The 21,618-nt window shown below is 39.5% G+C and overlaps 1 protein-coding gene across 3 annotated transcripts; it reads left to right on the plus strand.

Annotated features, from left to right (window-relative positions):
• Positions 1–1,577: 1,577 nt before the first annotated feature.
• LOC306853082 (highly divergent homeobox-like) lies at positions 1,578–20,981 on the plus strand. Of its 3 annotated transcripts, none has more exons than XM_079390262.1 (11): positions 1,578–1,698; positions 3,649–3,860; positions 4,585–4,731; positions 5,819–6,694; positions 9,170–9,223; positions 9,322–9,468; positions 14,510–14,702; positions 15,493–15,572; positions 15,650–15,751; positions 20,477–20,599; positions 20,681–20,981. In XM_079390262.1, exons 2-11 carry the CDS (start codon positions 3,825–3,827, stop codon positions 20,813–20,815), a joined length of 1,893 nt encoding a protein of 630 aa, XP_079246388.1. In that variant the 5' UTR covers positions 1,578–1,698; positions 3,649–3,824; the 3' UTR covers positions 20,816–20,981. The 3 variants fall into 3 exon arrangements, with proteins under 3 accessions (XP_079246388.1, XP_079246389.1, XP_079246390.1); XM_079390263.1 differs by having other exon boundaries at positions 9,328–9,468; XM_079390264.1 differs by having other exon boundaries at positions 9,328–9,468; positions 15,653–15,751.
• The last annotated feature ends 637 nt before the right edge of the window (positions 20,982–21,618 follow it).

Below are 21,618 nucleotides of genomic sequence, written 5' to 3' on the forward strand. Positions count from 1 at the left end.
AAAAAATAATAAAAAAAAACACTTCAAGGCAAGTATTGCATTCTTTTTATTATTTTTATTGCAATAAACACAAATACAACAAGAGAATACAAGATCATAAGAAGATCCTCAAGAACAGAGCACCAATCAAAAAGAAAATAAACAGAAAAAGAAAGGTGGAAAAAACTAGAGAAAAGAAAAAGAAGAATGACAGAATAGGGTCTTCTAATAGTTTTTTGAACAATCTTACAGATTTACAGTAGACTACATCCACAAGTCCTTTTGAAAACATAAACCAATGGCTTTGTTTTAAGGCTCTTGCATTTATGAATATAACACTTGCCAGGTATTGCATTCTTTGTAACTTCACACAGTCTGCCCCTGTTGTATTTGTGCTTTTGTATGTAATTTCCTCATGCTGTTACTGTATTACTGATTGATTTGTTTGAGCACTTTTCCAAGCAGCCTATAACATCCACCTATAAAATATTATCTGAAATTTGTTCCAGCAATTGTTTGTTAGATTCTCCATTAAATTCATAAACATTTAAAAGAATAAATGGAGTCGCTTTAATATTCAAAAGTAATCAATAATAAATCAAAAGTAAAGTGTTTACATTTTATAAAATATCTAAATATTTTTCTTGGTTGAAATTTGCAGTGCATTATAATAAAGATCAAATTCTGTTTCTTTAAATCTGTAAATAATGAATATCTTCACTAAACATACAGACGGAAGTGCTGTTTTTCAATAGTTATCCTCCAGTGGCCTGAAAAACACAGCCAGTTCACGAGGTGCATGGAAAAGATGCTACATGATGATTTTGAGAAGGAAAACATAACTATTGACTACAGTCAAACAACACAAATATTTGGTTATATAATGTGGTTAACAAAAAACTATTACAGACCTTTTCTTCTTTTGCACTGTAGTCTTGGAAACGTCCTTGAAAACGACCCAACATTGAATGGAAAGAGACATTTATTACTTATAAAAGGGCAAGAAAAATGAAAAAGTTGTGAAAATCTGACCTTATTTACAAAAGGCACAAATTAAATGCCACAAAACATTTATATGTTAAATTAGGCAAATCTTTATTACCAAATTTTCCTGCTTTAACAATAATTAAGAAGCACATCATAACTATAATTAAACTATTTTAAATAAAATGGGGAAAAGAATTTAGTAATTTAACATTTGATTTCCCAGAATTCCTGATAATATAAAACATAAGACAAAACCTCAAAGACAAAAAATACACTTAAATACGCATGGATATTTTCCAGATTTATTTACAGTATGTTACTTTTGTGCAGAATTATTATTTTAGTTGTATTTATTTTTTCCATTCTGTCTTCAAGCCTCAGCTGCTTTAGGATGTCCTGAGAAACACAGAAAACTGTCTCCTTCTGGTACTTTCTTGCTTGTTATTACTATGTTAATATTACAGCAGTTTCTCCTCCGCTATAATAGCATGTATTCTTGTAACAAAGCCTCTTTCAAGTGTGTTTCTATAATCATCAGCATCAGCATCAGCGGCGGTGGGCGGGGCTAAGCGCGTCATGACCACGATCCGGCGCTTCCATTGGCTCGTGTCACGCCTGACGTCACGATCATGATTAGAATTGATGATCTGACGTTCTGATTTCATTGTCTAGTGAGGGGATTGCTAACGAAATCTGCTGAATTCGAGGGGTTCGTTGATTTCTCTACAAAAGGTATCTCTCCGGTTTAATCTCCTCAGCGGTGTGATACGGCTGCGGCGGGTTTCCAGTGCGTTTAGACCAGCGGAGCGAAGCAGAATAATAATAATAATAATAATAATAATAAAAGTTTCGCGTGGTGGGTTTGGCTCGCGCGTGGCCTCCTGGGCCTGTCAGCAATCTCTCTCGTTTCGTTTACCACTTTATCTGAGTTTAGTGACGCTTTTGATTCAGTTTGTGACCCCGGCGGACAGCGGTCAGTCTCGTGATGAGCCCGGTTATCGGTTTGAGACGAGGCTATTATTATGATTCCGCTCCACGGGATAGCATTGAAACATCGGCATTGTGTGCACATCTACAGCCCTGACACATGAATCAGACGAGCTGTGTGTGTGACTGATGAGAGAGTGTTTGTAATGGCGCGGGGTGATGGAGACTTTAGCACTGCAGCTAAACCGCATCAGCACCAACACACACACACACACACACACACACACACACACACACGCACATCACAACAACACACACACACACACACACACACACACACACACACACACACACGCACATCACAACAACACACACACATCACAACAACACACACACACACACACACACACACACACACACACATCACAACAACACACACACACACACACACACACACACACACACATATCACAACAACACACACACACACACATCACAACAACACACACACACACACACACACACACATCACAACAACACACACACATCACACACACACACACACACACACACATCACAACAACACACACACATCACACACACACACACACACACACACACACACACACACACACACTGACACACACACACACACACACACACACACACACATCACAACAACACACACACACACACACACACACACTGACACACACACACACACACACACACATCACAACAACACACACACACACACACACACACACACACACACACACACACACTTCTGTCAGCACAGTTTAACTCTGTAATCTTTTATCTTGGACAAGATTAAGCTTTGACTAGATTCACATTGTGATGAAAGTCACATGATTTTTCTCTCTTTCTGTTTATTTGAATGACAGAACTAAGTTTGCTAACACTTTATTTGAAGGTGTCCTTGTTACACGTTGCATATGTACTTACTATTATAACAATTAGTTATGCATAATTACAGGCAAGTAACCCTAAACCAAACCCTAATCCTAACCCTAACCACACAGTAAGTACATGTAGTCTTTTAATATTACTCAGTATTAAATGTACAAGTACACTGTAACAAGGACACCTTCAAATAAAGTTGACATTAAGTTTTATTTACAACAACTGTAATAAATATGGCAGAACTATGATTTCCATGAATGGTCCTTACAGTGTAATTATGCATTTAATTAGTGAATAATATTAATTAACTGCATGCACTTACTATATGATTAGGGTTAAGATTAGGGTTACTTGCATGTAATTATGCATAATTAATTGATGTTATGATAGAAAGTACATGTAACGTGTAACAAAACAAAAAAGCAAATGATGAACTTTTATTTGGAAAACTGTATTTGGTTACACACTTAATTTTAAGGTGTCCTTGTTACATTGTAACTACACATATAAGTACTGATTAATATTAATTAACTACATGTAGGCCGCTTAATGTAGGGTTAGGGTTAAGATGAGGGTTTGGTTTAGGGGTAGTAATTATGCATAATTAATTGTTATTATAATAGTGTGTACATGTGTAACAAGGACACCTTAAAATAAAGTGTTACCCTTTATTTTAGTATTTCACGAATGCTCAGGTAGGATTTTAATAATTGTGTTTTTTTCTAAGTGCTGTTGTTCATGCATATCTGAGAATGGATAAAAGATTGAATATACTACTAATAATATTAGTAATTTAATGAAGAGCAACCTTTGTGTTCTGTGTTTTTCCAGATCTGAGGGGTCTGTGCTGGAGCGAGCAGGCCGTGTGTGTTTAGCAGTCAGAAGTGTCACGATGGCTGGACGCTGCTGTGAATAGACTTGCGTGCGGCGGTGCGTCTCTGCTGTATGTTGAGATTAATTGCAGCTCAGCCTGATTCCTGGGGTCTCTCAGCACATCCATCAGAGGGATGGAAAAATGGCTGGAAAAGAGGAGCATTCACACTGTGAGTCTGCAGCTCAGTGCATTTTCACTGGAGACCGGCTCTGAGCCATTCACACTGCAAACAGCATCAGTGCCACAATACAGTAGACCTAAACAAAGCAATGGAGTTATTACTCACACTGGGGTTTTATTATGAATGAAGAGGTGTAACTGATCAACTGTGAGTTACACTAAAGGACTGTTGCAGGTTCAATGCTTTAAACTCTATCAATGCTATCTGACATGCTAAAAGTGAATACAATTCTGACTCATCTCTGTGTTTCATAGTTTTCAATGAAAATGTGAATAAATTCAAGCAAGTTATGAAGTGTGCCTTACTTGTTTGTCACGGGGCAGCTGAATGACCTCAATGCTGTACTAAAGCAATTATAAATAGTGTAATATATACTGCTGGAAGATGCCAAAATGAGTGAAAGAGCTCAGATAACGAGGACTGAAATGCCTGATATTCCCTTGCAAGCTGTGGGAGAAACATAAAAACAGTTCGATGGAAACCCAGCCACTGTTTCAAGAGTACAGACGCAAGACATTTGACATGATGCTATGATAAGATGAGACTAGTGGGTCTCCCAGTCATCCCATCAGCTACAAACTCAGATAATATAGAGGTTTTCACTGAATCATTTAACAAAAATGCAGACATTATGCCACAGAGGATAATATGGCTTTGCCTGTTGCAGTAGGAAGTCATTTAATTCTTTGCATGACGTTCTCCTGTCTTGCAGATGAACCTGCGGTCTGTATTCACAGCCGAGCAGCAGCGGATCCTGGAGCGCTATTATGAGAACGGCATGACCAATCAGAGCAAGAGCTGCTTCCAGCTCATGCTGCAGTGTGCGCAAGAGACCAAACTCGACTTCAGCGTGGTTAGAGTAAGCCTGCTTGTTTTATTCATGTAACACTTCATTTCAGATGGTTTGAGCCGACCATCATGGGTTTTTCAGTGACCGATACCTATATCTAAAGGGCAGGATGATAATTAAATAAAGAATTATTAAACAGTGTTTACTAAAATATTTTTTATGCTAATGCAGTTCACTAAAACATGAAAAGTGAGTGTGGTGATTGCCCAAGACAGATATTTATAAAATGGCCAAACATAAAATAAAACACAGAGCATTTGAAATCTTTACTCGCTGAAGCTCTGAAAACAGGTGTGAGTAAAATACTTACCTTTTCTGTGTAATCTTTGCTTAGTTACTCCAAAACTCTGAAACAACCGTAAAAAACATCATTTTTTAGTGATCTATGACATTACATGGCTAATAATTATTGGGCACAAAGTATTGATTTGACTTTTTTGTGGCTTTTTAATATTTTATTAGCTCACTAACAGTTTCTAGAAAGAGGCTTTTAGCCAAGACGGACAAACCATGTCAGTTATGGATGATGTAAAGGCCTAGTGCTTACTACATGGTTAGTCAGTATAAAAATCAAGGCCACAAAAGGAATTACATTGGCGTGTTGATTGGAGTCAGTCAATTGCCAATGAAGTAGTTGATCTGTTAATGATTCATTAATTGAATTGATTACATACACGTGTGTTGATTTGAGAGAAACTGAATATAAAAATGAACCGTTTCAATAGTTTGAACACCGAGGAAGGCCCTGCGTGACCGAAACTTCTGCTGATTTTAATATGCACTGAGCACTTTATAAGAATACACTGCAAAAAATGCTTTTCTTACTTAGAGTTTTTGTCTTGTTTCCAGCCAAGATATCTAAAAATTCTTAAATCAAGAAGAAAAGCATTTTTTTGCAGTGTAAAGAAGATTGCTATTATCTCAGCATGTAAGCCCTTTATTTGGATACACAGCAAACAAATGTCAACTGAGTTTCTAGAAAAATTGTAGAAAAAAGCAGGGACATTGTGTAAACATCCTCCTTTTCTGATGAAATAGATTTAGTTATTCAAACTTGTCCTCATGGCAGTGTGTTTCTCTTCTTCTGTGGTTTCAGACATGGGTAGGGAACAAGCGTCGGAAGCTGGCGTCCAAGGCGGATCAGAACGGAGTCTGCGCTCAAGCGCTGTCCCATCAGCATGTTTCGTGTGGCTCCGCCGTCGCCGGCTCGGTGCTGACGGCTGAGATGGCAGCCATGCGGAGCATCCAGCGCGGCCCTGCGGTGACCCACCTCCTCCCTCCACAGGCCTCGTCCTCCTCATCCTCCTCCTCATCTTCCTCCCCGCTCAGCGACGTCATTCTGTCGGGTATTTACGCCAACTGCTTCGATGCTACTATTCACAACAGGACAGCGACGAAATCACTGCCCTCGCACGCAGAAATGGAGCCGCCCGCCATGCAGCGGAAATCCCCCATCATCCCCGGCGGCTCCAGCGCGCTCAAGTGCAGCCAGACGCTCAAACCCTTCCCCTCCAGAGACGTCATGACCCCCAGCTGGGCCCCGCCGAGCCGAGCCTCGCAGCAGGCGTCATGGCCTCAGAAAACCGCTGCGGTGCACCGCGCTCCTGCAGACGCCGCCGCTCAGATTAAGCACGTCTTCACTCTGGCTGGATTAGAGCGGCCTCCAGACCTTCCGGCGAGGAAGACGAGGCCGGTCGAGGCGTCCGAGGTCTTCTCGATCGCGATGGAGACGGCCGACGCTGAGGACGAGTACTCCAGAGAAGAGGAGCTGGCCAACATGGCCGTGCAGATGCAGTGTGGGAAAGCTTCCTCTTCGCTGACTGACAGCCCGGGGCTCAACACCTCAAGGTCTGCTCTCTTTGGAGAGAAGGGATGTCAAACCAGCAGCTCCTTACTGAGCAGAACATCGTCCCCCGGCAGCTTCCCGCTGAAGCTGCTCTCGCAGACGTCTGCCAGAATCCCCTCCCTCAAGGTAAGCTATCATTAGCTATGTTTCCATCCACCTATTTTTATGCGCATTTTGGAATATCGCATAAAACAAACGGTGGATGGAAACACCAAGGTGTGCATAAATTCAAAAAATGCGCATAAAAAACTTATGCACACATTTTACACAGATGAACTTTTTATTTGATAAGAAAAAATGCACATAAGCTATGATGGAAACACATTTATATAAATAAATAAATTCCTCCATGCGCATCGAAAAAGTCTGGTGACTTTGAGACGGGATAGCCTGACTAGTTTTCTGAGCTTAGTTTTGAACAACAGATGCTTTAGAAACAGCCGTACTCTGCTTGTTTCCAAATCCTTACACACACTTGAACCTATAATAATCATTCATAAAATTTAAACAGGTTGAATTGAATTACAAGGGTGTTCACAGTGGGCTGTGTTTACATTAACCTGGCGTCATCAAAGCATTCTGAGCCGAGGTCAAATTACAGACTCAGCCGAACTCACAAGCGCTCTTCATCATCAACATTTGAGTGTGTGGATAAAAAAATACATAGTTAATACTTAGTTAAGACTTGACCACGCCCTCGTAAAACAGCTCATTCAAACACGCCCCACACGTCTACGTCACGTTGTGGGAAGATTTGCAAAACACCACCCAAACGTACACACAATGAAAGAAGGTGGAGCTATTATTCTGGCTGTAGTGTTGTTGCTGCCGCCGGCGCCATGTCCTGGAGACGCTGTGTTTGGGCTTCCAAGAGGACACAACTAGAAATCAGTGGTTAAGTTATATTTACAACACTGTTCCAGAACAGTTCAACACAGATACTGGAGTGTGTGCAGCGCATTTTATGGAGTACTGTTTCCTGAACTTGGGAGGCGCGAGGCGTAAAAAGACAGTATAAGTCATTATAATCAGTAATTATGTCCCCACTGGATGCAACAAATGCCTCGTCTATAATGGGTTTTATTGTTTTAGTCTCATCGCGCCCGGACACAGCATCACAATACGGTGAGGGGTGTAACATTTCCGTCTCGCGCTTCAGGTATTCGGCCAATAGCTGGCCAATCAGAGCACGCCTCGCTTCTCAGAACGATGAGCTTTGTAGAAATCAACGTGTTTCAGAAAGGCGGAGCATAGAGGAGCAACAATAATGTACAGTATGTGGAAAATAATGCGTTTTTTAAGCTTAAACCGCATAAACACATTGCATTACACCAAATACACCAAATAAATGTTCTTTTTAACAACATCATATGACCGCTTTAGCTGGCATACACCAATTTTAATCTAAATATACAGGCATGTAACTGGTTGTTGAAAAAAAAACAAGCGTATATACATTTTACACATTTAAACAATGTGACAATTCATAGTTCAGTGGAAATGAATTTGACCCATCAGGTTAACACTAGGTCTCTAACTAATAAACCGCCCCCTCAATATAAAATTTGTAATTATGAGTTTATTTCACTTTGGATGTGAAGTGTGAAAACAACATTGAAACTATATGTTTTAAATATTTGTTTAATAACATATTTGACTAAGTACTATGAATGAAGGCCAGAATCACTGATATTGATGCATCTATGAAATTTAGTTTTTTAGTTTTTTTTGTTTATGGGGATAAAATCAGTAATTATGTAGCCATTCAACAGTACAGTATAATTGAAAGCCAAATCTATTTCATGTTACGTTAACAATTACAGAATATTAAAAATTATTACATTAACTTAAAATAAACTTAAACAAATTTTCAACTGTTCATTGTTTTATTTTTTATTTTTTGAATGAGAGCAGTTCATTTTCTCCACTCATTTTGAACTTTTGTTTTAAATTAACATACTTTTTTTAACCATAAATTAGTAATAAGTTAGTCACTAATTGTTAAAAGGTAGTTTTTTTTTTTTTCGTTTGAACACAAAACAAGATTAAAAAAGTAAAAAAAAAAAAAAGTCTAAGTTTAAAAAAATGTGGGTAGCCAAACAGTGGATGTTTCTCGTTTACTTTCATAGTATTTTTTCATTACAATGGAAGTCCATTGCTACCAACTGTTTGGTCACAAACATTATTGTGTTCAACAGAAAAAAGTTTGGAAAATTGGCTTTTTTTGGGTGAACTACTGCTTTAAAGTAACTCTATGTAGTTATGTTTAGTATTTTTGAGTTTAATTCACAGTGACAAATGATTACAGTGGTTATCTGTACGCATGCATTTGCTGCTGCGTTTTTACAGCATTTCATATCTGCTCACCAAACTGATAATATTCCCAGAACAGACGTTTGGAGTGAGTGAGGGAAAGAAGCACAAGCCATTCACCTTATAAGAAGTCAGAACATTTGGTCTCAGTATTTTATGAGAGGATTGATCCTTTTAGCAGGATCACCTTAATCACGGAGATGAGCAGGTACTGACAGAATCAAAAACAGGCTGTGTCTTAATCTCTGAACAGCCTACAGAGCATTTTTTTTCTTTGTATTTCTTTAGGTAACAAGTAACATGTCGGCTCCCTGGCTTCACAATAACTCACGGAAAAGAACGGTGAGTGCCTGAGATGTGCTGAGGCTCTTCTCTAGCACATCAGACTTTACTGTCAGCTTCTGATGATGGCTTTAATAAAAGGTGTAGTGTTTATTAAGCTGCAGGACAGGACGCAGTTCAGCGACAGAGACTTGTACATGCTGAAGCGCTACTGGGATAACGGCATGACCAGCCTGGGCTCTCTGTGCAAAGAGAAGATCTCAGCGGCGGCCAGTGAGCTCAGTGTGGACACTGAAATCATCAAGGTCAGGAGTCTGGGCTGAAATCAGTTTACTTTACTTTTCATACCTAAACTGCATAATACAGTGACACAATACCAAATATTGTTGTTTTTGCATTTGCATAATATTACATTTTCCCCTTGCAAACATAGTTTCATACTTTCCTACTTCATACTTCATAATTCTAAGAAAATTTAAATAGAAGCATTTTCCTGACTGATTCCCCAAGCAGCTGTTTGTTTCTCTGGCTGATATGACATTTGACTATTGAACAAATGCACTTCATGAAAATAATGTCACACTCTTATTTATTATTTACACAAACTATACTACACCAAAAAGTGTCAAGAGAGATGATGACTCTCAATGGTATTCAGTCAAATTGTCCTTGTCTCCAAAACTGTTGTTGTTGTAGTTTTTTGTTGAATGTGTATCTTCTGTTTAGATCTAAGAGTCATTCTATAATTTAGGTTACATTTCATGTTCATCGATGACAATTATATGTTTGTCTGATGATTTCTTCACATATTTCATATTTTGGGAATATTAAGGGAAAACATATCATAATCTCACACAAATATTTTGTGCACCGTATGTTTCAGTTTGCTTCAGATTGCCTTAATGTCTCTTAAATGACAGTTTTTGCAGTGAAACCTTTGAAAACAAATGTGAAATATATATCAACAGATATTACCAATAGTAATTTTGAGAAAGCATACTGTTTTTTTGTTGTTGGTGTTGTTGTTGATGTGAAATGTAACCCCAATTATAGAATCTGTCCAAAGTAATAGTAATAGCACACGGCTTTGTCCTTGGGGGGGGGGGGGGGGTTCTTATGAAAAAAAAGCATTAGGACAGAATTTCTGCAGTGCATTGAGAGTCATCTTATTTCTGGGTCCCTGCTCCCAGAGGAGTATATATAAGTCAAACTTCTTAAACTACACTAACATACGAAGACCAAAAGCATCAAAACTTGAGTTTTGACAAGGAGTCTTTAAGTGCTAATGTCCATACTACTGTTACTGCTCTAATACTGTCACGGATCTGTCTGTCACGATGCACTCACGCACCTGGTTCCACCTAGTCTCTGATTGAACACACCTGCACTTCGTTATGCCACTCATCGCCACTGCCATAAAAGACACACACCGCCAAGCACTCAGTGTCCGGTCTCGTTTATCGAAGAGGACTGCTATTGCTGTCTCAGCTATAGTCTTGTTACTTACCTCCATGTTACTTACCTGCAGAGCTACCTTCCCGAGTGTGTATTCCTAGAATCTCCAATCTGTCTGCTCCTGTGTTCCGCCCGAGTCAGCTCCCAGTGTGCGGTGTGTGTCTCCTCCAGTTCACCACTCTGCTGAAAAGAAGATACGCAAGTTAATCATCCTGCTAATCCGTGAAGACCTCCAAGTTTGCTACCTACCTGACACCTCTCTCAAACGCTCATCTGTTGACAAAAAATCTCCATTCATTAACCCATCTCTCTGTCTCCGTCCTACTTCTGTAACAGAAGGCCGGACCTATTACAGAATGGATGACCGAGCAGAATTTATTTCCCTGGCCCATTCACATCCAGACCCGCTGGATTTTGCTAGGGAATTCGTGCCGCTCGCCCTCTCCAGTGCCCTGGAAAACCAAGTCCTCAAGACCCTGTTCCGGCTCGGGATCACATTCCATCATCGCATGAAGCTCCCAGACACCTCCAACCTAAATTGGAAGGAGACGGTCATCCGGTGTCTAGAGAGTCTTCGATCCCGAGTCGGAGTTTCCCCGAGCCCGCAGTCAGAGAATGTGGCAAGCCCGCCGCCTGAGAATATGGCAAGCCCGTCAGAGAAACGCAAGTGCCTTCCTAAGTCCCCGCTGGTCACGTCCAGCTCTCCTGCGTCCCCGCTGGTCCCGTCCAGCTCCGCGCTTCCAGAGCGCCCCTGAGAATCCACGCTTCCAGAGCGCCCCTGAGAATCCACGCTTCCAGAGCGCCCCTGAGAATCCACGCTTCCAGAGCGCCCCTGAGAATCCACGCTTCCAGAGCGCCCCCGAGAGTCTGCGCTGTCCAAGCGCCCCCGAGAGTCTGCGCTGTCCAAGCACCCCCAAGAGTCCGCTCTGTCCGAGCGTCCCCTAAAGTCTGCGCTGTCCGAGCACCCTCTAGTGCCTGCTCCTTCAGAGCGCCCTCTAGTGCCCGCTCCTCCTGAGTGTCTTCTAATGATCACGCTTCATGAGCGGCCACCGGAGCCCGCTCCTCCAGAGAGGAGCTTCCCCAAGTATTTTTTAGGGGGGGGGGGCTATATATCCCTGTCTGAGATAACCATAGTGGCCAGGGGAATGGTCACTATGGTTCCTCGGCCTGACCTTCCCGAAAAAATAGATCCGCCATGGCCGTCCAAGCTTCCTGATCCACCATGGCCGTCCGAGCTCCCAGTCCCGCCATGGGTCCCCGAGCCTCCAATCACGCCATGGCTCCCTGAGTCTCCTGATCCGCCATGGCTCCCCGAGTCTCCTGATCCGCCATGGTCTCCCAAGTCCCTGGATCCGCCCTGGAGGCTTCCCCTATGTTTTATTACGGTGCGGGTCACACCTTCCGGGAGGGGGAGGTAATGTCACAGATCTGTCTGTCACGATGCACTCACGCACCTGGTTCCACCTAGTCTCTGATTGAAAACACCTGCACTTCGTTATGCCACTCATCACCACTGCCATAAAAGACACACACCGCCAAGCACTCAGTGTCCGGTCTCGTTTATCGAAGAGGACTGCTATTGCTGTCTCAGCTATAGTCTTGTTACTTACCTCCATGTTACTTACCTGCAGAGCTACCTTCCTGAGTGTGTATTCCTAGGATCTCCAGTCTGTCTGCTCCTGTGTTCCGCCCGAGTCAGCTCCCAGTGTGCGGTGTGTGTCTCCTCCAGTTCACCACTCTGCTGAAAAGAAGATGCGCAAGTTAATCATCCTGCTATTCCGTGAAGACCTCCAAGTTTGCTACTTACCTGACACCTCTCTCAAACGCTCACCTGTTGACAATAAATCTCCATTCATTAACCCATCTCTCTGTCTCCGTTCTACTTCTGTAACAAATACAAGGTGTTTATGCCCATATCCACCAGTTTTATAAGCTTCACACACAGTATAAAGATGTCAGATGCAGTGATGGGTGTAATTAGTTACTGTAATTTAATTACTCTTAAGGGATTACTCTTATTTTCTGTAATTTAATTAGTTACTTCTTATGTAATTGAACTTAATACTGTATAGACTGTAGAACATTTATATGCAATACAATAGTAGATTTAACATAACATTTAAAGTCTAAACTTAAAATGCATGCTTTTATGTAACCTTCTCACTTTAAATACTTTGAGTTAATAAGAATATTGGTAACACTTTAGTGTCCAATTCTTACTATTAACTAGTTGGTTATTAGCATGAATATGACTAGATATTGTCTGTTTATAATACTTACAAAAAACACATATTTCTTATTCTGCAAGACCTTATTCTAAATCCTTAATCATACCCAATTCTTAAACTTAACAACTACTTTACTAAGTATTAATAAGCAGTAATTAGGAGTACATTGAGGCAAAAATCATAGTTAATAATTAGTTAATGGTGAGAATTATACTCTAAAGTGTGAGCAGAATAATTTATGTAGTTACTTGAAAGAATTAAAATAAGTTTTTCATGTCTATTCTTGTATCATTAATTTATCTAAAGTACAATTCTACCAAATCTCATTTAGAGATTCTGAATCTGAGTTTACCTACAGTTCCAACCCTTTCTCATGATATTACATAATCTTGTTTCTCAGTCATATGACTTCTATCATATAAAATGATGCCTCTTTACTAGAGATGCACAATATTGTCAGTCCTCTGTCGTGTCATGTGTTCCCACCTCTTGTTTCCTTATTTGGTTTGTTTCCTGTCCTTGTTTAATATGATAATTAGTTCATTCTTGTCCAGCCGTGTTTGTCTCATTATCTATGATTATCCTGTGTATTTATAGTCCTTTCTATTCAGTTTGATTTCATCTGGTCTACTAGTTACTCCCCAGTGTTCCTGTCTGTGTCAGCCTTGCCTTGTCTTGCCCTGCCTTGATGTCTTCATTAAAGACTGCTCTTTTTGAGTTTCATCCTCGCCTTGTGTTCATCCTCGTGTGTGCACCGTGACAGATATTGCATTTTTGCCGTTATCCGACATACCGATATTTTTCAACACTTTTTGGCTGATAGCCGATACCGATATATTTCCTTTTGTTTGGTAACAACACCAAGTACAACAAGTGGAAACAACAAGTCTCTCCTGTGTGGAAATTGCAAGAACATTATTTTTAATTTTGGTTAGTTTTTAACAAGAACTTATTTGTTAGAATTAAATAAACAATAAAGTTATTTTATAATGAGAATACATTGAAGCTTTGAAAATAACTATAACTAAACTATATATCAATCGCTGCATTTTTTTTCAGAAAGATGCAGTGTTAACCCTAATATTTTATTTTAAGATTTAACATTTGTAGATGGTCTAAAGTAAAAGAGTTGTAAAAATTCATAAATATTTTAGAGCTCATCATTTGTTTAAAAAAATAACATAATACACATTGATTAAATCAGTATAAATTACGTAATTTACAAGTGTCATGTTTGTGATTTTTTTTGTTTGTTCATGTAAGCTATAGCTTCTGACCTTTAAATCAAAACATACTCATGATTTTATGACATCAATTACTGCTTTATTTAATCAGAAACAGTCTAAATGTTATTTGTTTATTTTGATTTCATTTTATTAGAAGTAGGCCAACAGCGCCCCCTAGGGAATTAAAACATTGCTGACGTGATCTAATCACTGGCACACCCTGAGCCCATATGAGTTAATGTATTCCTCTTATCGGCAAGACATATCGGCATGATTTTTCATATCGGGCCGATGCCGATATTTACATTTAAAGCCATTATCGGCCGATTATCGGTGCATCCCTACTTTTTACATTTATCTCACATTATTCTCAAAATCCATTGTTTCCAAGTCATCACATTAGTGCTTAAGGTCTTTCTGAAATCTGTGTTTGCCAGACGTGGATCGGTAACCGCAGAAGGAAGTACCGTTTGATGGGCATTGAAATTCCTCCGCCTAAAGGAGGGCCGGTCACGTTCCCAAATCAGACCGCACCTCATTCCCCTCACATCCCTGAAGACGAACGCCAGACTCCAGAGCTGGGAGAGGCCAGCGAACACAATGACGTCATGTCACTCTGTTTGTCTGATGGTGGGGATGAGTTTCATGCTGTTGATAAATGAGATCACTTACACCGTGTGCATAATTATTAGGCACGTTGATATTCTGATTATATCTTTTTTCTAAGCACATTTTACTAATTCCAAACCACATCAATCTTAATAACTGCTATAAATTGTGTATTTAATCATTTATGAGTGATATATATAATTGTCCATGAAAGTTGGAAGTGAAAAACTCCTTATATTCAGGTGTGCAGAATTATTAGGCATGTTTACTTTCACTGATAAAATGAGCCAAAAAAGAGGTTTAACTCTTTAAATCTTTTGCAGTTAACGTGTCTTTTCTTCTTCACCTGTTTTTTTCTGACCACGCTGTCCCAGTCTGCATTTTCCTGTCCAATGGTCATGTCTTAACTTTGCAATTTCTGCATCGCATTAGTTTTGAATATTTCTCATGGGGATTGAATCATTTTTGACATCTCAGTCTGAGTTAAACCTCTTTTTTGGCTAATTTTATCTGTAAAAGAAAACATTCCTAATAATCCTGCAGAATACAAGGAGGTTTTCACTTCCAGCCTTCAAGGACAATTATAAATCATGGGCACTCATAAATGATTAAATACAAAATGAATAGTAGTTATTAAGATTGATGTGGTTTGGTATTGGTAAAATGTGCTTGGAAAAAAAAATCATCAGAATATCTAAGTGCCTAGTAATTATGCACGCGGTGTACTGATTTTTAATTACATCATTAACACAGAAAACAGTATTGCTTTAAGCCATTATGTCTAGTAATTGTACATTTGCCTTTTTTAAAGATGGAGCCAGTGATTTATATCTGAAGGAAAATGATGAAGTGAACGATGAATCAGATGGTTCCACCCCTGCTAAACATGTGGTATGAGCACATATTCATCAACATAACCAAACAGTTTAACGGTTTAATGCTAACTCAAACATGAAACTTTCTTCTAGAAGATTGAAATCGTTGAAGAAGAAGAAGAAGATGATGATGATGATGATGATGACATGTTGGCCACAGAGATGGAACAGATGCAAAACCTCTTAGAGTTCAGGGTAAGCCGAGAGTCAAGAGCTGCATAGTAATAATGAAGAACCCCACAATGACCAGGACAAATGGATCTGGCCCCATATGCTTTTGTTTTCAGAGAATCACTTTTGTTGTGTTATTGCCATGTAAAGAAACACAGGTCTTTGCCAACAGCTTATAGAGATATTTCCCACAAATTGTCATTCAAAACCTGTATGCATTTCTTCTGCAGAAAACGCAAAAGAATATCATATGAGTTCGGTATGGCACGAGGGGGAGTTGATGATGACAGAACTTTCATTTTGGGGTAGATTATCTCTTTAACAACTCATATCTCCCTTTACACCGTGTCCTATCCAGACTGCGACAGTAAACACACAATACAAGTAACTTACCATGTTAGGCCGAGTGTTTGGAGAAATCACTTCATTGCTCAGATTGAGTTCACTGAACTGCGAGTCATTTTCCAGTTATGTTTGATTCAGAAATGAACCTGGGAACTATTACCTGTAATGTAAAACATACATTAGCATATTTACTGATTCGTTGTGTAATTACAGGTAAATATTCACAACATGCCAGTGACTGTTGTTAAAAGCTAAAGTAGGAAGACATGCACTCATTGAACTGAAGCACTTTATTGAGTAGTTTTACAGTTATCAACAACAACAAAGCTTCATTTTAGGCATCAATAGCTTCCTAGTCTTTTTTTTTTATCTGTAGCCCTGCCATAGTTAGATTCTACTGTTTTAAAACAAGGTTTTACAAATTTATACATTTATAATGATGATTTTGACTATAGACTATAGACTCTCCTTGCAGTTCCAGTCCAAACCTAAATGACTTGTTTTCTTCTGTGGAACATGAAGACTGTAGGGACTCACTTTAATGCCCAATAAAGCACACACAAATGTCCATACAGCTCACTGATCATTTTATAGGTGTTCTGATCGGTTTTGGTGAAAAACAACCCAATCATCTAGCGCTTCACACTCCAGCACATTGTTCCCATGCTTCTTCTGTCATTGCACCAATGTAATTAGACACAGAGGCAGTGCCACAGATCACATGTCTTCATGCCACCAAGTAGAAGCCTGCGCGGGACTGTTTTCTTAATCCCGCTCCCACTGAATTCCTGACCATTACCGCCCACTCCTGTGATTTTTATGTCCAGTCCCACAGCTCCCGCAAACATTCTAATATTTCATAACATTTTTGCTCATCAGGGAGCCGCTATCAATATATGGGTATTTAAATTGCTTTTGAATGAGCACTCACTGTTCACTTTCATTTTCGAGTTTGAAATCATGCAAACTTTGTCAGCACATCTTACAAGATCAGATATTTGTCCATGAGCTCAGGATCTGTTGTGCAGCAAATCCTCCACTATGGTCTTTTGAGTCATCTCTCCTTACTCTCGACCCGTGATCAGTGTAATCTGGCTCCTGCAGCTCGTGGTGGATGCAGCGTTGTCAAGTCCAAGTTGGATGCAGTGTTTTTTCCCAAAGTGGACTGCTTTTAAACAGTTTCCATGGGTTGATTTCCACCCATGGGTTAAAGGTTTGAAATATTGCATAAATTGCATTTGACTGAAATGCTTGCATTGAAACATTTTGCATTCTACATATGATAAAACTGCGCTAGATGATTTGTGAGGGAGGGCTACTGGTAGGAAGATTGATTAACTTTTTTTTATATATTTGGGATTAGGCTACTTTGGGCTGTTTTTGACTGGCATGGTCTAGTTTTGTCATGAAGACCTGGCAACCCTGACTGTATGAAGCAGAGCAGAGCAGACACTTTCAGTTTAGTGTAGCCTACGTTTTCCAGCTGAACTAAATGATTTCTATTTCAATAATAAAAGCAAAACGACAGTGGGGGGTGCCACGGTGGGCAAGTAATGTAATGCTGAATGACCAAACACTATGTAAACACCTGTTTACGTAACTCCATCATTCTTAGTATGTGCTAAATACGGGCGGGACCCCCGTGATGTTTGTTTGACCGCCCACTCTCGCCCTCATTAAAGGTAAAACCACCCTCTCCTATGAGATTTGCATTGGGTTCCACGGGATCCCAATCCCAATGCAGCCCTTTACCACCAAGCAAACGGCCCATATCATTGACCATTTTAGTTCAGCATAGTTTGGTCTGTCCTTTCCTTTCTGTCTAGACCAGGGGTAGGCAAGTTCGGACCTAGAGAGGCCTGCACTCTGCTCCAACCCTAATCAAACACACCCGAACAAGCTAATCAATGTCTTCAGGATTACTAAGGCTACAGGCAGGTAAGGGTTTTTTTTCAGGGTTGGAGCTGAACTCCAAAGCCTGGTTTAGCCTTATCATCACACACCTTTACTAAGTGCATGGATGCAGCTCTGGCTTCTTTTGCAAACCCAGGGCATCCGTGTACTGAATTACAGAAGAGTTGGCTCTCATGACACATAAATTGTCTGGAAATGAGGGCAGTGGAATACTTCCACATCTGAGGGGCTACCATGTGTTGGTCAGAACAGAACAACACCACGGTGGTCTCTTTCAGGCTGTGCTTAACAGATGCAGGCAGATACAGATGATCCTCCGTGAGGGCAGTTTACATTACAGTGCATGCAAACCTGGGAGGGAAAATCCATGATGCAAGGAAAGGACATTTGCCAACTGGAAATTCCTTGATCACTCAAGCGGCACTTTACTTGCCATCATTTGTGCTCAAAGAATCTGCCTTATTTGAAAAGGGACCATGTACAATTTTAACATAAATGTTTCCATTTCCTGCATTGTACTGAATTTAGCCAATAGCTAGTTTTCATCCGCGGTCCCTTGGCAGGTAATCATAATCACAGATAAACATAAAAACAAAACAACAAGCACATATAATAAAGTAATACTTATACACATCTTATCAGCGCCAAAAAAGAACAGTAACGATAATGTCCAGGTAAACCACAACCGTGTTTACAGATTTGAGTTGATTTTAAATCAGATTTAAGATTTAAAGAATAGATGCACATCCTTGTGTCTTCTGGTAGAGTGTTCCAGTGAATAATAGCTTTCACTGAGAAAGACCATAACCCAAAGGCAGAATGAGGAAAAGGAACAACACAATCACTAGTAGATGATGATCTAGTAGATCTTACAGAGACTGTAGAGCGAAAATGCACAAAATCACTAAATATAGAAGGGGCTAAACCATTTAATATTTGATATACCATACACAAATTTGAGAAAATTCTAAAATTATCAAAGCTCAAAAAATTGTATTTCTCCAAAACCCTACAGTGGTGATATTGGTTAGGCTTTTTGTCCAGGGTTTTTAAAGTCTGTTTATAAAGAGATTTTAAAGGTTTAATAACAGTTTCTCCTGCTTGACCCCAACATGTCAGACAGTATGACATGAGAAAACACTGTAGCATGCATAAAACTCTTGGCTACATCAGTGGGTTGTCTAATTTGTCTGAAATTTATCAAGTTATATTTTATAGTCCTCACCAGTTTCTATACATGTTTTTTAAAACTGAGATTTGGATCCAGTGTTAAACCAAGATAATTAAACTCAGTAACAATTTCTATATTTTCACCATTTATAAAAATATCTGCATTGGAAGAACACGCATTCATTTTAGAAAAAACATCTCTTTTGTTCTACTAGTGATCAAGGTAAGACACGATTGCTCTAAACACTGTGTAATCCTTTCCGTAGCAACATTTAGCTTTTCAGCTGCTAACTCTGCTGTTTTTGCATGTGTAAAAATAACAGTATCGTCAGCATCCCTCCGCACTGCTGTGGGAGATCATTGATGTACAAACTAAATAATAAAGGGCCTAATACTGATCCTTGGGGTACGCCCATTGTACAGTTTAAGTTATTGGAATGAAGCTTTTTAATTTTTACACATTGCTGTCTATTTGACAAATATGAGGAGATCCATGCTAAAGCCCCAGATGAGAATGTGAACTTAGATCATTTACAGAGAAGAACGTTGTGATTAACTGTGTCGAAGGCTTTGCGCAAATCTAAAAATATAGCACCAACTGTCCCACCTTTATCAAGCTTAGATTTTATTTGCTAATTTTATTTGCTAAATGTTGTTGAGGTTAGGTTAATTTCGTAATTGAAAACAAAAAATAAGATGCCTTATTGAAATGCATGGTTAATTTAAAATGCAGCGGTAGAGATGAATTTAAACTATTGTGACAGATGTGAAGAGGGAGGATACTTTACACGTGTCAAGTCTTTCGAGAAAAATTACTTTGCACCAATGTTTTCTTCTTCAAGCATCCTCAGTAAGCTCTCTCTGTCCTCGATCCTCACCTCCTCATGGCACCATTAGATACAGTAATTCATATGTCCTCTATTATGGCAAATTGATCAGTTTCTGGGTCACAGGCTCAAGGACAGAAGCACAAAGGAATAGAGAATGCACCATTTAGAGAATGAGAAGCACCAATTACCTCTCTTCAAAAATGAAAGCCTCCCGTTGTCCCTCGGCTTGTCACACAGTCGAGCATGTTCAGCCTGGAGCCCTATTCACACAGGATTAGTGTTACCTGGTGACCTCTAGTCATGTGTAATAATTGCAGAGGTTTCTGTGATCGTAATCCTGTGGGAATTGTCCATGTCTGTAATTTGCAAAGTGAAAATTATTTTAAACTTTCAGACACAGCTTTATTTATCCACTCAGACTAACTTATTTACTGTCAAAAGGAGAATATTTGAAATATTGTGTTTAAATATGGGTGATATGTCTCCTCAGAATGAAGAAGTGCAGTTTCTTGAGAATGAGCTGCAGAGTCAGAAACAGAAGTTCTCAAAGCTGAAGAGCTTCACCAAAAGCCTGCTGATCGCTGTGAAAAACAAAGACAGAAAGAAACAGCAGGTGAGGAAACTCAAACAGATGAAGCTTTTAGACGAGCAATGGAAGAAATCAAATCTTAATCGGTGCGTTTTCTGTTGTCAGGAGCTGTTAGCCAGTCTACCTCAGAAAGTGAACGAGGACTGGGACCTGGGCGAGTCTGGCGTAGAGATGCCCACCGTCCAGAAAGAGTCCTCTGTATCAGAGGAGGAGGAGGACATGGATCAGATGAGACTGTAAACGCAGGGCAGCTTCCACCTCTCCTGTTCCTCACACACGCCACATAGTGCCTGTGGAAACAAACCAATAACTGTTGGGCCAAACCAGTCATTTTCTACGACATATGTCATATCAGACTGCCTTGGCCGGGTCCGGTACTATCAAATAAATGCCACTAAATCAACACAACATTGCCTCTTCTCATTCTTATAACGTCTGTAAGCATTAAACACACTGATTAGGATTATAATTCAGTTCAAGTTTATTTGTATAGCACTTTTCACGATCAGCTTTACAGGAAATGAAGTTTCTACAATATATTTAGTAGTGGCTTATCAGAGGTGACTGTGAATATAAAGAAGCAGGGTTAGCACATCAGCACGTCTGTGGAGGCAGGTGGTGATGGGAGAAACAAACCTTTTCGAAACATTGAGTCATTAAACCAATAAATTCGAAAGGATTTACTTTGTTGAAGAGCTCAGTATGCCACGCGCTGGGGACACCTGCTGGTCAGAACAATGTCAATGCAACCACTAAACTAAATCACAAATTGCTAAAGTGCAATCTATTAAATGTAGTGCTCTCAAACAATTAATCGTGATTAATTGCATCCAAAATAAAAGTTTTGTTTACATAATATATGCGTGTATACTGTGTATATTTATTATGTATATATAAATATACACACATACAGTATATATTTTGAAAATATTTTCATGTATATATTTATATTCATATAATTGATATTAAGTATAAATATTTTAAATGTATAAGCTTAACATATTTTTCTTAAATATGCATGCATGTGTGTGTATGTGTATATA

Source organism: Barbus barbus (assembly GCF_936440315.1).
Source record: "Barbus barbus genome assembly, chromosome: 33".
In the NCBI taxonomy this organism is placed as follows: Eukaryota; Metazoa; Chordata; class Actinopteri; order Cypriniformes; family Cyprinidae; genus Barbus; species Barbus barbus.

Bases quoted from the DNA above. Each gene is read 5' to 3' on its own strand.
- LOC306853082 (XM_079390262.1), top strand. From the start codon at position 3,825: ATGGAAAAATGGCTGGAAAAGAGGAGCATTCACACT. The intron at 6,695-9,169 runs GTAAGCTATCAT...GTATTTCTTTAG, and splicing joins CCAGAATCCCCTCCCTCAAG to GTAACAAGTAACATGTCGGC. The intron at 9,469-14,509 runs GTCAGGAGTCTG...TGTGTTTGCCAG, and splicing joins TGGACACTGAAATCATCAAG to ACGTGGATCGGTAACCGCAG.